This window comes from Phyllobates terribilis, unplaced genomic scaffold (genome assembly GCF_046119375.1).
Source record: "Phyllobates terribilis strain yellow unplaced genomic scaffold, ASM4611937v1 Scaffold_4__5_contigs__length_816908805, whole genome shotgun sequence".
In the NCBI taxonomy this organism is placed as follows: Eukaryota; Metazoa; Chordata; class Amphibia; order Anura; family Dendrobatidae; genus Phyllobates; species Phyllobates terribilis.
The window spans coordinates 632,366,872-632,380,606 of NW_027362764.1; the positions used below are offsets into that span (position 1 = coordinate 632,366,872).

The 13,735-nt window shown below is 45.8% G+C and overlaps 1 protein-coding gene across 3 annotated transcripts in view; it reads left to right on the plus strand.

Moving 5' to 3' along the window:
- NKAIN3 (sodium/potassium transporting ATPase interacting 3) overlaps positions 1–13,735 on the plus strand; it is a 1,182,278-nt gene that overhangs the window by 1,017,221 nt on the left and 151,322 nt on the right. The window contains exon 7 of one of the 3 annotated variants that reach the window (XM_073679352.1): positions 8,236–8,288. The exons of the other annotated variants lie outside the window; for them this stretch is intronic. Within the exon in view, the coding sequence (XP_073535453.1) occupies positions 8,236–8,237 (2 nt within the window). The 3' untranslated portion in view covers positions 8,238–8,288. Of the gene's footprint in view, positions 1–8,235; positions 8,289–13,735 lie in introns of those variants that run through there. 3 annotated transcript variants of the gene reach the window in all.

A 13,735-nucleotide genomic window follows, 5' to 3' on the forward strand; every position in this document is an offset into this window, starting at 1 on the left:
TGTTCCCGTCTGAACAGAGTCCTGTTTGTGTTCCTACCTTGCTGTCTCTGTTCCCGTTCCTCTGTTTCCTGTTGTCTGTGCCTCGTTTCTACTTTAACCTTGTCTCCCTTTTCCCTCTATGTCTGTTTTCTGCGTCTTTCTGCAGAGTCTGAACCCGCTCCTAAATTCCTTCTCGTCGTCTCTGTACCTCTGTTGTGAATTTAGTGTACGCTCGCTACTTCTATGTAAGTACTGTGCGTGCTTCTGGTTCTGCCTTTCCTTCTCCGTCTGTTCTTTGTGAACAGAGTCCTATCCCCTTGCCTTGTTTACCGCTCTGCGGTGTCCGCTCTGCTCCTGCTTAGCTTGCCGCTCTTGCGGTTTCTGCTCTGCTCCTGCCTTGTTTACCGCTCTGCGGTGTCCGTTCTGCTCCTGCTTAGCTTGTCGCTCTTGCGGTTTCTGCTCTGCTCCTGCCTTGTTTACCGCTCTGCGGTGTCCGCCCTGCTCCTGCTTAGCTTGCCGCTCTTGCGGTTTCTGCTCTGCTCCTGCCTTGTTTACCGCTCTGCGGTGTCCGCTCTGCTCCTGCTTAGCTTGCCGCTCTTGCGGTTTCTGCTCTGCTCCTGCCTTGTTTACCGCTCTTGCGGTGTCCGCTCTGCTCCTGCTTAGCTTGCCGCTCTTGCGGTTTCTGCTCTGCTCCTGCCTTGTTTACCGCTCTGCGGTGTCTGCTCTGCTCCTGCTTAGCTTGCCGCTCTTGCGGTTTCTACTCTGCTCCTGCCTTGTTTACCGCTCTGCGGTGTCCGCTCTGCTCCTGCTTAGCTTGCCGCTCTTGCGGTTTCTGCTCTGCTCCTGCCTTGTTTACCGCTCTTGCGGTGTCCGCTCTGCTCCTGCTTAGCTTGCCGCTCTTGCGGTTTTCACTCTGCTCTTGCCTTGCTTGCCGCTCCTGCGGTTTCTGCTCTGCTCTTATCTTGCTTACTGCTTCTGCGGTTTCCGCCCTGCCCTGCTTCTGCCCGCTGCTCCGGCAGTCCTGTCCTGCCCTGTTTGTGCTCGCTGCTCCTGCAGCCCCGTCCTGCTCTGTTGTTGCCCACCGCTTCGGGCGTTCCCTCTCTGCTGTGGTTGTCTACCGCATCTGCGGTTCTGTGACCCAGTCTGTACTGGGTCTTAACCTCTCTGTGCTTCAGCCCGTCCTTTCGGCCAGTACCTCCCTGCCTACATACTCGCCTGTATCCACCCATCTGCATACCTGCCGTGTTTGCTTACATCCACCAGTCTGTGGCAGCCTAACCTGCCTGTTCCAGTAATCCCAGTGTGAGTCAACCCCCGTGTCCGGAGTTTGACCTGGAGTAGCACCTGGTCCCTCTGCCCGGTTTCTCCCTGGTGCACTGGCGTCGTATGCCGTCGTGCCACCTTGGTCGGATCGGCCAGATACTTAGTCACGCCCCTCCAGGCACTCTCCGGTCCATGGTCCAGTGGAACCACAACACCCGCACACGCCAATCAGTCCGGGCGTGTGCATAACAGTGAGGTTTATCACTTAAGCTTATGAGTTTCAGCACAGCCTGTTGCTTCTTGGCGGAGGCAGTACTGCAATGCTTCCAGCTTGTAACTGATGTGGTGATATCTGAGATGGAGACTGAACATGAGGAGGAGGAGGAGGAGGATGTGTTCCGTCCCAAGGTCCGACTGGGTCCCGGCTTCCACTATGTTTACCCAGTGTGCCGTCAGAGAGATGTACCGTCCCTGGCCACAAGCACTTGTCCACGTGTCCGTTGTCAGGTGGACTCTCCCAGTAACTGCGTTGTTGAGGGCACAGCAGATGCTTTGGGACACGTGCTTGTGTAGTGCGGGGATGGCACACCGGGCAAAATAGTGTCGGCTGGGGACCGAGTACCGAGGGACGACTACCGCCATAAGATTGCGGAAGGATTCCGTCTCCACCAGCCTAAAAGGCAGCATTTCCAACGCAAGCAGTCGTGAAATGTGCGAATTTAGGACTGTGGCCTGTGGGTCGTTAGCTGCGAATTTCCGCTTTCGTTCAAAGGTCTGGGATATGGACAATTGAACGCTACGGTGGGACGTGGACGTGGACGTTGATGTTGTTTCTTGAGAAACTGCCATAACAAGTGAAGACTGAGAGGAGGGGGCATCTTTACATGCAGTATGGACAGGGGATTGTGACTCGCCCCCTGGGCCGTGGGGCACTCGGATCCGGGCAGTAGGGGAACGATGGGAGTAGTAGTGGCAACCCGGTTCCGTGGCTCAGGGTGGTCAGGCCAGTGGTAGTCCGTTATGTGCTGATGTTTATGTCCGACTACACCACCCGTGGATTTGCGGTTATTAGGAACCGCCGCTGCATGCAGACCGCTGGGGCTGATGAGGTGTGCAGCTAGGGTAGTGTGACTCCCCACGGGAAGAGTGCGGCCCCAGGGCAGTATAGTGGATGGTGGGAGTGATGGTAGTGAGGGTCCCAGTGCTGATAGTGCTGGAGAAGCAAGGAGCACACAGACAACAGGTTGCAGTCCAGGGTCTTTACTAGAACAGGTAAATTGACCCATAAACAGTCCCGGCTAGGAGGGGGACCTGGATGTCTGAGAGCAACGGGGAAATTGGCCCTGGTCAGGGTGAGGTTGTAGGCCTACCGTGCTTTCTGCGCTCCTTCTGGCTATCTCCTCCTGATAGGGTAACAGTCCACGTTTCCGAGCTTTCCGTGTATTCTCGCCTGTATGGCCTGCGACGTGGGTTCCTTTCTGCTCCCAGCCTTGTACGGCTTTACTGGTCCCTTCGGTTGTGGCAGGGCCTCCAGGCTTCTTAGGCCAAGGAATATACAGTCCCTTGCGGACTGGTTCTCTGCTGGAGGATGTAGAATCCTCTCAGCCTCAGACACCAAAGTCTGGTAAAGTCCGTCTCTTATCTGCCAAGACAGGCTTGCTTCGCCTCTTGTCTCTGGCTTGTGGCTCTCCTCCTGCCACACTTCCTCTTAGGTGCAGTGCAACTGTCTGTCACTGCTCCGCTCTGGGACAAGTCTCAGTGCTGAGACAGGCCATCAAGTTCTCCCTAACCCTGCCCCCAGCACCAGCTTTTATAGGGGCAGCCAGCTCCCCCTACTGGCCTGAGACAGGAGGCATTGCATGCTAATGTTCCCCTGACTAGAGAACCTCCCCCTTGCTCTCAGACACAGCTTTATTACATTTTGTGGCATCCAGGCCAGGGTGACACAATTGCCTTGCACACATAACAGGGGGTTCTATTACACGCACAACAGTGGAAGAAGCAGTGGTAACACCCGCTGACACTGGTCGTGGACACCTCTGTTTCGCCCCACAAAGTCGGGTGCTTTGCTGCCATGTGCCTGAGCATGCTGGTGGTGGTCAGGCTGGTAGTTTTGTCACCCCTGCTGATGCTGGCATGGCAGGTGGAACATATGGCCTTTTTGGGGTTATCAGCAGAGTCTTTAAAAAAATTCCAGACTCTGGAAGACCTACCGCTTGTACTGGCAACGTCCCTCGTGTTGGTGTTACGGGGAACGGTTGCCTGCCTTCTGACTGCGACCACCACACTGCTTCTTCCTGCCTGTTGGGGTACTCTGCCTCCCTCCCCCTGTGTGCTGCTGGCCTCACTCTGCATGTCCACCTTCCACGTTGGGTCAGTTACTAGATCATCCACCACCTCCTCCTCTTCCACTTGCGCACCACGATCCTCCTCCTCACTTCCTGGCAATTGTGTCTCGTCATCGTCCACCTCTTGTGACAGATTGCCAACGTCGACTTCCTGTGGCCGTGGCTGTTCAAATATTTGGGCATCGCAACATGGCATCTCCTCTTCCACCACTTCAAGCGTATCAGGCGAGGGGCCCAAATATGAAAATGGACCAGTGAACAGCTCTTCAGAGTGTCCAAGTGTGGGATCACTTGCTGTCTGACGACACTCGGCATGGTGGGAGGAAGGAGCATCAGGGTGAGGAGGAGTATGCGGTCGAGACTCACGGCTACTAAGAGTTGACCGTGTGGAAGACAGACCGGAGGTGGTGGTGCCCAGGTAACTGGAAGTATTATCTGCTATCCAATTAATAACCTGTTCACACTGATCAGTTCTCAATACTGGTGTTGTTCTGTGCTTCACTAGTAATTCGGTCAAGAATGGGAGCGAGAAGATGTGGCTGTTGGTTGTGGCACATTTTCAACTTGGCCACGGCCCCGTCCTCTGCACGGTTCGGTTCATTTACAATGGGCAAGGTGCGTTGCAAGGGACATGAAGATGGAGTGGACGTCATCACCAGAACGTCCACTTCCACGTCCCTTGTCACGCGCCTTGCCCATTGTAAATGAAGTAAAATAGCTTACACTTGCACTATCAATGGAAAAAGGGTAATAAAGAGTAGATTAGAACCGTGGAAGAGGAAAACCACAGTTATTGTTTACTGGGGTATACCACACTTTTTTAAATAGAGATATTTGCGGCTGAACAGTGAGCGACACACTCAAACTGCTTTTTTTTTAGATACCAGAGGCCCAAAACTGGATAGTACAGCGATTTGACCCGTGGAACTGCGAAACCACACTGGGATGTCGGGCCTACACAAGACTATTTTCAACAGATATATTTTTGTGTCACAACAGTCAGGAGACACTACTGTTTTTCTTTACGGAAAAAACTACCATAAGCTGAATAATAGAGATTTTTTACCGTGGGATGGCAAAACCACAGTTATTGTTTACTGGGGTATACCACACTTTTTTAAATAGAGATATTTGCGGCTGAACAGTGAGCGACACACTCAAACTGCTTTTTTTTTAGATACCAAAGGCCCAAAACTGGATAGTACAGCGATTTGACCCGTGGAACTGCGAAACCACACTGGGATGTCGGGCCTACACAAGACTATTTTCAACAGATATATTTTTGTGTCACAACAGTCAGGAGACACTACTGTTTTTCTTTACCGAAAAAACTACCAAAAGCTGAATAATAGAGATTTTTTACCGTGGGATGGCAAAACCACAGTTATTGTTTACTGGGGTATACCACACTTTTTTAAATAGAGATATTTGGGGCTGAACAGTGAGCGACACACTCAAACTGCTTTTTTTTTAGATACCAAAGGCCCAAAACTGGATAGTACAGCGATTTGACCCGTGGAACTGCGAAACCACACTGGGATGTCGGGCCTACACAAGACTATTTTCAACAGATATATTTTTGTGTCACAACAGTCAGGAGACACTACTGTTTTTCTTTACCGAAAAAACTACCAAAAGCTGAATAATAGAGATTTTTTACCGTGGGATGGCAAAACCACAGTTATTGTTTACTGGGGTATACCACACTTTTTTAAATAGAGATATTTGCGGCTGAACAGTGAGCGACACACTCAAACTGCTTTTTTTTAAGATACCAAAGGCCCAAAACTGGATAGTACAGCGATTTGACCCGTGGAGCTGCAAAACCACACTGGGATGTCGGGCCTACACAAGACTATTTTCAACAGATATATTTTTGTGTCACAACAGTCAGGAGACACTACTGTTTTTCTTTACCGAAAAAACTACCAAAAGCTGAATAATAGAGATTTTTTACCGTGGGATGGCAAAACCACAGTTATTGTTTACTGGGGTATACCACACTTTTATAAATAGAGATATTTGCGGCTGAACAGTGAGCGACACACTCAAACTGCTTTTTTTTTAGATACCAAAGGCCCAAAACTGGATAGTACAGCGATTTGACCCGTGGAACTGCGAAACCACACTGGGATGTCGGGCCTACACAAGACTATTTTCAACAGATATATTTTTGTGTCACAACAGTCAGGAGACACTACTGTTTTTCTTTACGGAAAAAACTACCAAAAGCTGAATAATAGAGATTTTTTACCGTGGGATGGCAAAACCACAGTTATTGTTTACTGGGGTATACCACACTTTTTTAAATAGAGATATTTGCGGCTGAACAGTGAGCGACACACTCAAACTGCTTTTTTTTTAGATACCAGAGGCCCAAAACTGGATAGTACAGCGATTTGACCCGTGGAACTGCGAAACCACACTGGGATGTCGGGCCTACACAAGACTATTTTCAACAGATATATTTTTGTGTCACAACAGTCAGGAGACACTACTGTTTTTCTTTACGGAAAAAACTACCATAAGCTGAATAATAGAGATTTTTTACCGTGGGATGGCAAACCACAGTTATTGTTTACTGGGGTATACCACACTTTTTTAAATAGAGATATTTGGGGCTGAACAGTGAGCGACACACTCAAACTGCTTTTTTTTTAGATACCAAAGGCCCAAAACTGGATAGTACAGCGATTTGACCCGTGGAACTGCGAAACCACACTGGGATGTCGGGCCTACACAAGACTATTTTCAACAGATATATTTTTGTGTCACAACAGTCAGGAGACACTACTGTTTTTCTTTACGGAAAAAACTACCAAAAGCTGAATAATAGAGATTTTTTACCGTGGGATGGCAAAACCACAGTTATTGTTTACTGGGGTATACCACACTTTTTTAAATAGAGATATTTGCGGCTGAACAGTGAGCGACACACTCAAACTGCTTTTTTTTTAGATACCAGAGGCCCAAAACTGGATAGTACAGCGATTTGACCCGTGGAACTGCGAAACCACACTGGGATGTCGGGCCTACACAAGACTATTTTCAACAGATATATTTTTGTGTCACAACAGTCAGGAGACACTACTGTTTTTCTTTACGGAAAAAACTACCATAAGCTGAATAATAGAGATTTTTTACCGTGGGATGGCAAACCACAGTTATTGTTTACTGGGGTATACCACACTTTTTTAAATAGAGATATTTGGGGCTGAACAGTGAGCGACACACTCAAACTGCTTTTTTTTTAGATACCAAAGGCCCAAAACTGGATAGTACAGCGATTTGACCCGTGGAACTGCGAAACCACACTGGGATGTCGGGCCTACACAAGACTATTTTCAACAGATATATTTTTGTGTCACAACAGTCAGGAGACACTACTGTTTTTCTTTACCGAAAAAACTACCAAAAGCTGAATAATAGAGATTTTTTACCGTGGGATGGCAAAACCACAGTTATTGTTTACTGGGGTATACCACACTTTTTTAAATAGAGATATTTGCGGCTGAACAGTGAGCGACACACTCAAACTGTTTTTTTTTTTAGATACAAATGGCCCAAAATGGATAATACAGAGGTTTGACCCGTGGAAGTGCAAAACAACACTTCTGTTTCTCTAGCCTACACCTGACTATTTTCAACAGTTATATTTGTGTCTGAAAAATCAGAGACACGCTTTTTTTGGGGGGGGGGGACACACCAAAAGGTTAATAAGACGGGTATTTGTACAGTGTGAAGGAGGAAAAAAAAAGGAGGATTTAGATGAAAAAAAAAGGATTTTTCCTGGCCCCCGACACCTGGTGCTAAGTCCAGCAATTTCAGCAACAGGAGCTCACAGGACTGTAATGCAGCGTTTGCTGGTATAACCACTGTGTCTCCTATACAGCCTGCCTGCCTGGTATCTGGGATGGATATTAGTCCTGAAAAGGACTGTTTGTTTGTTCTGGCAGCCTTTACAGACCCTACACTAACTATATCGCAGTTTATATCTCTCCCTAAATCAGCAGCGCTGTCCCTACACTGTCTAATCCGGAGCGACTGTGTCCAAGATGGCGGCGCCCGGTTTTAATTATTCGAGGTGACGCTGTGCGGCCAGCCAATCACTGTAATGCCCACAACCAACATGGCTGCAGCATTACAGTGACTGGCTGGCAATCCCTGCATGTTCATTGGCTCTGTAAAGAGCGCCAAACATGCAGGGCGGAGACCCGAGCTCCCGCCCGAGTAACCCGGAAATGCTCGGTGCTCGCCGAACATCCCGAGTAGCGTGATGCTCGGGTGAGTACCGAGCAGTGTCGAGCATGCTCGCTCAACACTAGTCACCGCGTTCATTGTCCAAAGGGTCTCTGAAAAATGAGAATGGTAAATGTATTGGTGGCTATGAGCAGCTCTTCCACCTTTTCTCTGGAAAACTTTAATAAATCTATACTGAGTTCAGAAATGTATAATTTAATAATTTTTCATGGGAAGCTATCATCCAAACATGACCTATTGTTTAAATCAGGTTTTTGTGTTACATGGGGTTTTTTTTGGCAATGATTTTTTCCTTCGTATCTTTATAAAAAATATATATTAGTAATATTTTAATTTTCACACTGGCCATTAGAGCTTTTTGGACTAAGACTTTCTATCCTTTCAGGAAGAAATGATAGCAAGGCTCCATATTATCAGAAGCAGCATTACAATGATAGGTAAGATCTCTATAATACAGGATCCAACAATCACAATAGTCTGATTTCCCACTTGACCCTCCCTTCATAATGGCCTTTACACAGACTCATTAGATGCTTCAATGCAAAAGATAGAGTTGGAGTTTGTTCATTGTGGCTATGTACATGTGTTGTTTCCTGAATTAACAGGAAGTTATAATCTAAAATAGTCATAGTGGCCAGTGTGAGAATTGTAAAATCTCTATTTTTTTATTTATTCAGTACAGATGGTTACATGTAAAAATTAAAAAAAATATTGCCAAAATTAAAAGAAAAATACATTTAACACAAAAACCTGATTTGATCAGCAGGTCATTTTCTGATAATAGTTTTACTTTAAAGGAAATTTTCAGAAGGGTACAAGATGATGAAACATGGCATTTGCCTGTCACCCTGCTAGTATAATGTATACCCACATCATCTATGGATCACTTCTAGCAGTCCTGTGATGATATGGTCCAAATCTCTAGCATTGTACATGGTAATTGGATATCATGACAACATAAGGAATGTAGTCATAGGTTTTGCAGAAATGGTGCATTTTTCTAAAGACGAGTGGTTTAGTTAGTTTGTTTTACTAATGCAGCAGAAAGCCATCCCCCTACTAATATGGGGAATATCCCCGTATTGTAATGGCTCCAGAAATATCACCTCTGACCTTGGTTTATGCACAGAATGTCGCAAAATAGCAATAGGGAATGTTTCCCTCACTAAAAATGGTGACTGCATGACTGTTGCCCGTACCACGCATGCGCAAAACTTCCCTGAGCTCTGGGTACTCCGATTGACTCTGATGCTATGGCGCAAATGGACATGCGCAGTAGCGTACTTCCGGATGCCGATATCGGCGCTTTAGATATGAAATGTCTCTTATGTAAAGTAATGGGTGAGTCATACCCCCTGATTAATTATAAAACACATGTCACTGATTATTTATTAATAAAGCACAATGCACTTTATTTTAAGGTATACTTTTATGGAATGAAATATAAATATAAATGTTGTGTAACATTATGTATGCACTGTGTACTATATCACCAATGATGGATACTGAAATGTATTTTTATAATTATCATATATTTTTTCACTAATGAGATTATAATTATTATAATGATGAAAGCTAACTATGTATATCACATGCTTGTACCTAAACACTGCTTGACAAAGGTTGGTCACAACCGAAACATTGGCACACCATATGGGCTAATAAAGTCCACTGTTTTCACAAAGGAATTTTTTGGAGTGCTGCTTGCCTTTTTTGTGGATATATATATTGTGACAAAGTCACTGGCAGAATACTGGAGGGGATGTATATTTCACTGAGGCTGTTAGCTTCAATGATATGAAAAATTGAAGTTTCTCCTGCATAGTAGGTGCAGAAAGGGTTAAACAGCCATTTAAAAAGGGCATGTTTTATAGGTGGATGGCTGCAGTGCGGACGGTAGGCCATCCACCATATCTCCATCCCAGGGTGGGGTCTTGGCTTTAAATGGCCAGCCTTTTCACGCAGGTGGTGTTCAGTGTGTGGAATCTAGCTCCTGAGAGAGAGGAGCTTGTGTTTGTGCTAAACCTGGACCATGTGCTCTTTCTAACTCTGAGTGGTCGGACCTCGGCTGAAGTAAGGACTATTCCATACCTTTTTGTTTCCTGTTATGCCAGAAAGGCCATGTTTATGTTATGCACTTGACCGTGGTTTATGATGCTTCCTACATACTGTATCTACCTCCGAGTGCAGCAGAGCGAGCGACTGTACCGCAATATATATATATGTTTGTACATGTACAGTACAGACCAAAAGTTTGGACACACCTTCTCATTTAAAGATTTTTCTGTATTTTCATGACTATGAAAATTGTACATTCACACTGAAGGCATCAAAACTATGAATTAAGACATGTGGAATTATATACTTAGCAAAAAAGTGTGAAACAACTGAAAATATGTCTTATATTCTAGGTTCTTCAAAGTAGCCACCTTTTGCTTTGATGACTGCTTTGCACACTCTTGGCATTCTCTTGATGAGCTACAAGAGGTAGTCACTGGAAATGGTCTTCCAACAATATTGAAGGAGTTCCCAGAGATGCTTAGCACTTGTTGGCCCTTTTGCCTTCACTCTGCGGTCCAGCTCACCCCAAACCATCTCGATTGGGTTCAGGTCTGGTGACTGTGGAGGCCAGGTCATCTGGCAGAGCACCCCATCACTCTCCTTCTTGGTCAAATAGCCCTTACACAGCCTGGAGGTGTGTTTGGGGTCATTGTCTTGTTGAAAAATAAATGATGGTCCAACTAAGCGCAAACCGGATGGAATAGCATGCCGCTGCAAGATGCTGTGGTAGCCATGCTGGTTCAGTATGCCTTCAATTATGAATAAATCCCCAACAGTGTCACCAGCAAAGAACCCCCACACCATCACACCTTCTCCTCAATGCTTCACGGTGGGAACCAGGCATGTAGAGTCCATCCATTCACCTTTTCTGCGTCGCACAAAGACACAATGGTTGGAACCAAAGATCTCAAATTTGGACTCATCAGACCAAAGCACAGATTTCCACTGGTCTAATGTCGATCCCTTGTGTTCTTTAGCCCAAACAAGTCTCTTCTGCTTGTTGCCTGTCCTTAGCAGTGGTTTCCTAGCAGCTATTTTACCATGAAGGCCTGCTGCACAAAGTCTCCTCTTAAGAGTTGTTGAAGAGATGTGTCTGCTGCTAGAACTCTATGTGGCATTGGCCTGGTCTCTAATCTGTGCTGCTGTTAACCTGCGATTTCTGTGGCTGGTGACTCAGATAAACTTATCCTCAGAAGCAGAGGTGACTCTTGGTCTTCCTTTCCTGGGGCGGTCCTCATGTGAGCCAGTTTCTTTGTAGCACTTGATGGTTTTTGCAACTGCACTTGGGGACACTTTCAAAGTTTGCCCAATTTTTTGCACTGACTGACCTTCATTTCTTAAAGTAATGATGGCCACTCGTTTTTCTTTACTTAGCTGCTTTTTTCTTGCCATAATACAAATTCTAACAGTCTATTCAGTAAGACTATCAGCTGTGTATCCACCTGACTTCTGCACAACACAACTGATGGTCCCAACCCCATTTATAATGCAAGAAATCCCACTTATTAAACCTTACAGGGCACACCTGTGAAGTGAAAACCATTTCCGGTGACTACCTCTTGAAGCTCATAAAGAGAATTCCAAGAGTGTGCAAAGCAGTCATCAAAGCAAAAGGTGGCTACTTTGAAGAACCTAGAATATAAGACATATTTTCAGTTGTTTCACACTTTTTTGTTAAGTATATAATTCCACATGTGTTAATTCATAGTTTTGATGCCTTCAGTGTGAATGTACAATTTTCAAAGTCATGAAAATCCTGAAAAATCTTTAAATTAGAAGGTGTGTCCAAACTTTTGGTCTGTACTATATATATATATATATATATATATATATATATATATATATATATATATATATATATATATATATATATATATATATTTTTATATGTACTGGAGCTGTAATGACAGCAGTGCCATGTCCTGACTCTGGAGCCAATCGGCTGCTGTATCTTGGCTCATTCTAGAGATACAAGCAGGATTTTGTGGATGTGAATGCATGAATATAAATGCATGTGAAAAGGCGTACACACATATGTACATTTGGGCATATAGTGCCCATGTTCCAACCACATTACACCCTGCTAGACCCATTGCTTCATTCTTTTATTCACTGCCAACTATAGAACATGCCACCTCAATAGTGACAGGCTCATCAATGTCAGCAATACACGACACACATGCTCAGTAGTGATGTGCGAGCACTAAAATGCTCGGGTACTCGTTGCTCGGGTCGAGCAAATTGGAATACTCGGGTGCTCGACCCGAGCAACGAGCCCAATGTAAGTCTATGGGAAACTTGAGCATTTTTCAGGCGGCTCCCCCCGGCGGTCTGCAGAGGGCCTAAAAATTGCCCAAATTGATGGGAACAGTGCTCAAATGACATGGCACTGCATGGGGAAGACCCCTGGAAGCATCTCTGACTCCCAGATCATTGCTGTCAGCAACGTGGTCAGAGTATTACACCACTTTTACAGACTCACAATAAAACATACAAAAACGAAACCAAAATGGATTTTCCTGGGAAATATGTTAAGGAACATCCTTTCCAGGGTAATGACTTGTATATAAGGCAAAATAAATAACCAAAAACAAAAATACTCCTCCACAACTTGGGCTATGTTCACACGTAGCGTTTTTTATGCGTTTTTGCACTTTTGAATTGCTTTCAACCAAGACAAATGCATTCACAAGGAAATGTCATTTTAACATTTTACAACCTTATCTGGCCATGTGGTGTGTGACACAACATCATACACATGCATACAGTGCTGAAAAGACATGGGAACAGCATGGGGAAGACCCCTGGATGCATCTCTTACACCCAGGTCACTGCCTAAAAGTGTGCCCATCATAAGTGATCCTTGGCGCATGCGAAGATGCCTCCCGCCATGCACCTGTCATTGCAGACTTGCAACAATCACCGTCCACGTCCTTGTCCCACTGCAGCGTTCAGTTATATATATATATATACCCCATTGCTTGGAATGCAAGCGCAAGTATGCAGGCAGCCACCCACCCAGCCACAGGCTGCAATACTATACTGCCAAATTTTTGACAGATGCTTGCACTTGAAATGTGGCCTTGTAGGCTCGTGGAGGCGGAAGCTTTTCACAACCTCATGCCAGCGGCGTTCGAGAGTCCATACTCGGTCCCCCGCCGCCACTATATTTCCCGGTATCGCCTCCGCCTTCCACAAGCACGGGTCCCACAATATTACCCGTGCCCTCCCCAGTGCACTTACTGGGAAGGACCGCCTAACCACAAACACGTGGACAGGTGAATGTGGCCAGGGACGGTACGGAGCCAGTCCACAACCTTTTCTGCTAAGAGTTGTATTTAGCTCGGTGAAAGGACTGACATAGAGGGAAACCGTATGTACCCTGCGTGTCATTTCTCCCAGGAAGTCCTGTAATTGAGCTTGTTGCAGAAGCAATGGCAGCCCGTCCAACATCAACTCGCACTTGTCGGTGGTGCTTTGACATAAACACACACATCTTTCTTTGCGCATTTAACTTATTGAATACAGAGTTGGACAATGGCCTGATCTGTAATGCGTTTTGAGAAATAACATGCATAAGCATGGCCGATCCACATTAAAAAAGCAGCCATAGAGTGTCCGAGAACCTTCCCCCACACTTTTCTTAGCCAGTGCTGCTTTTCGGCAGGGTTGGATGGGCTCACCAGAGAACCGGAGACTCCTCCGACAGGCCCTGGCTTCTCCTTCAGGAGAGTTCATAGTGCCGAGGTGAGGTCATGATGATGATAGAAGCCACCATCTGCTTAGTTTTCTGTTACTTGGAATGCAAGTGCAAGTATGCAGCC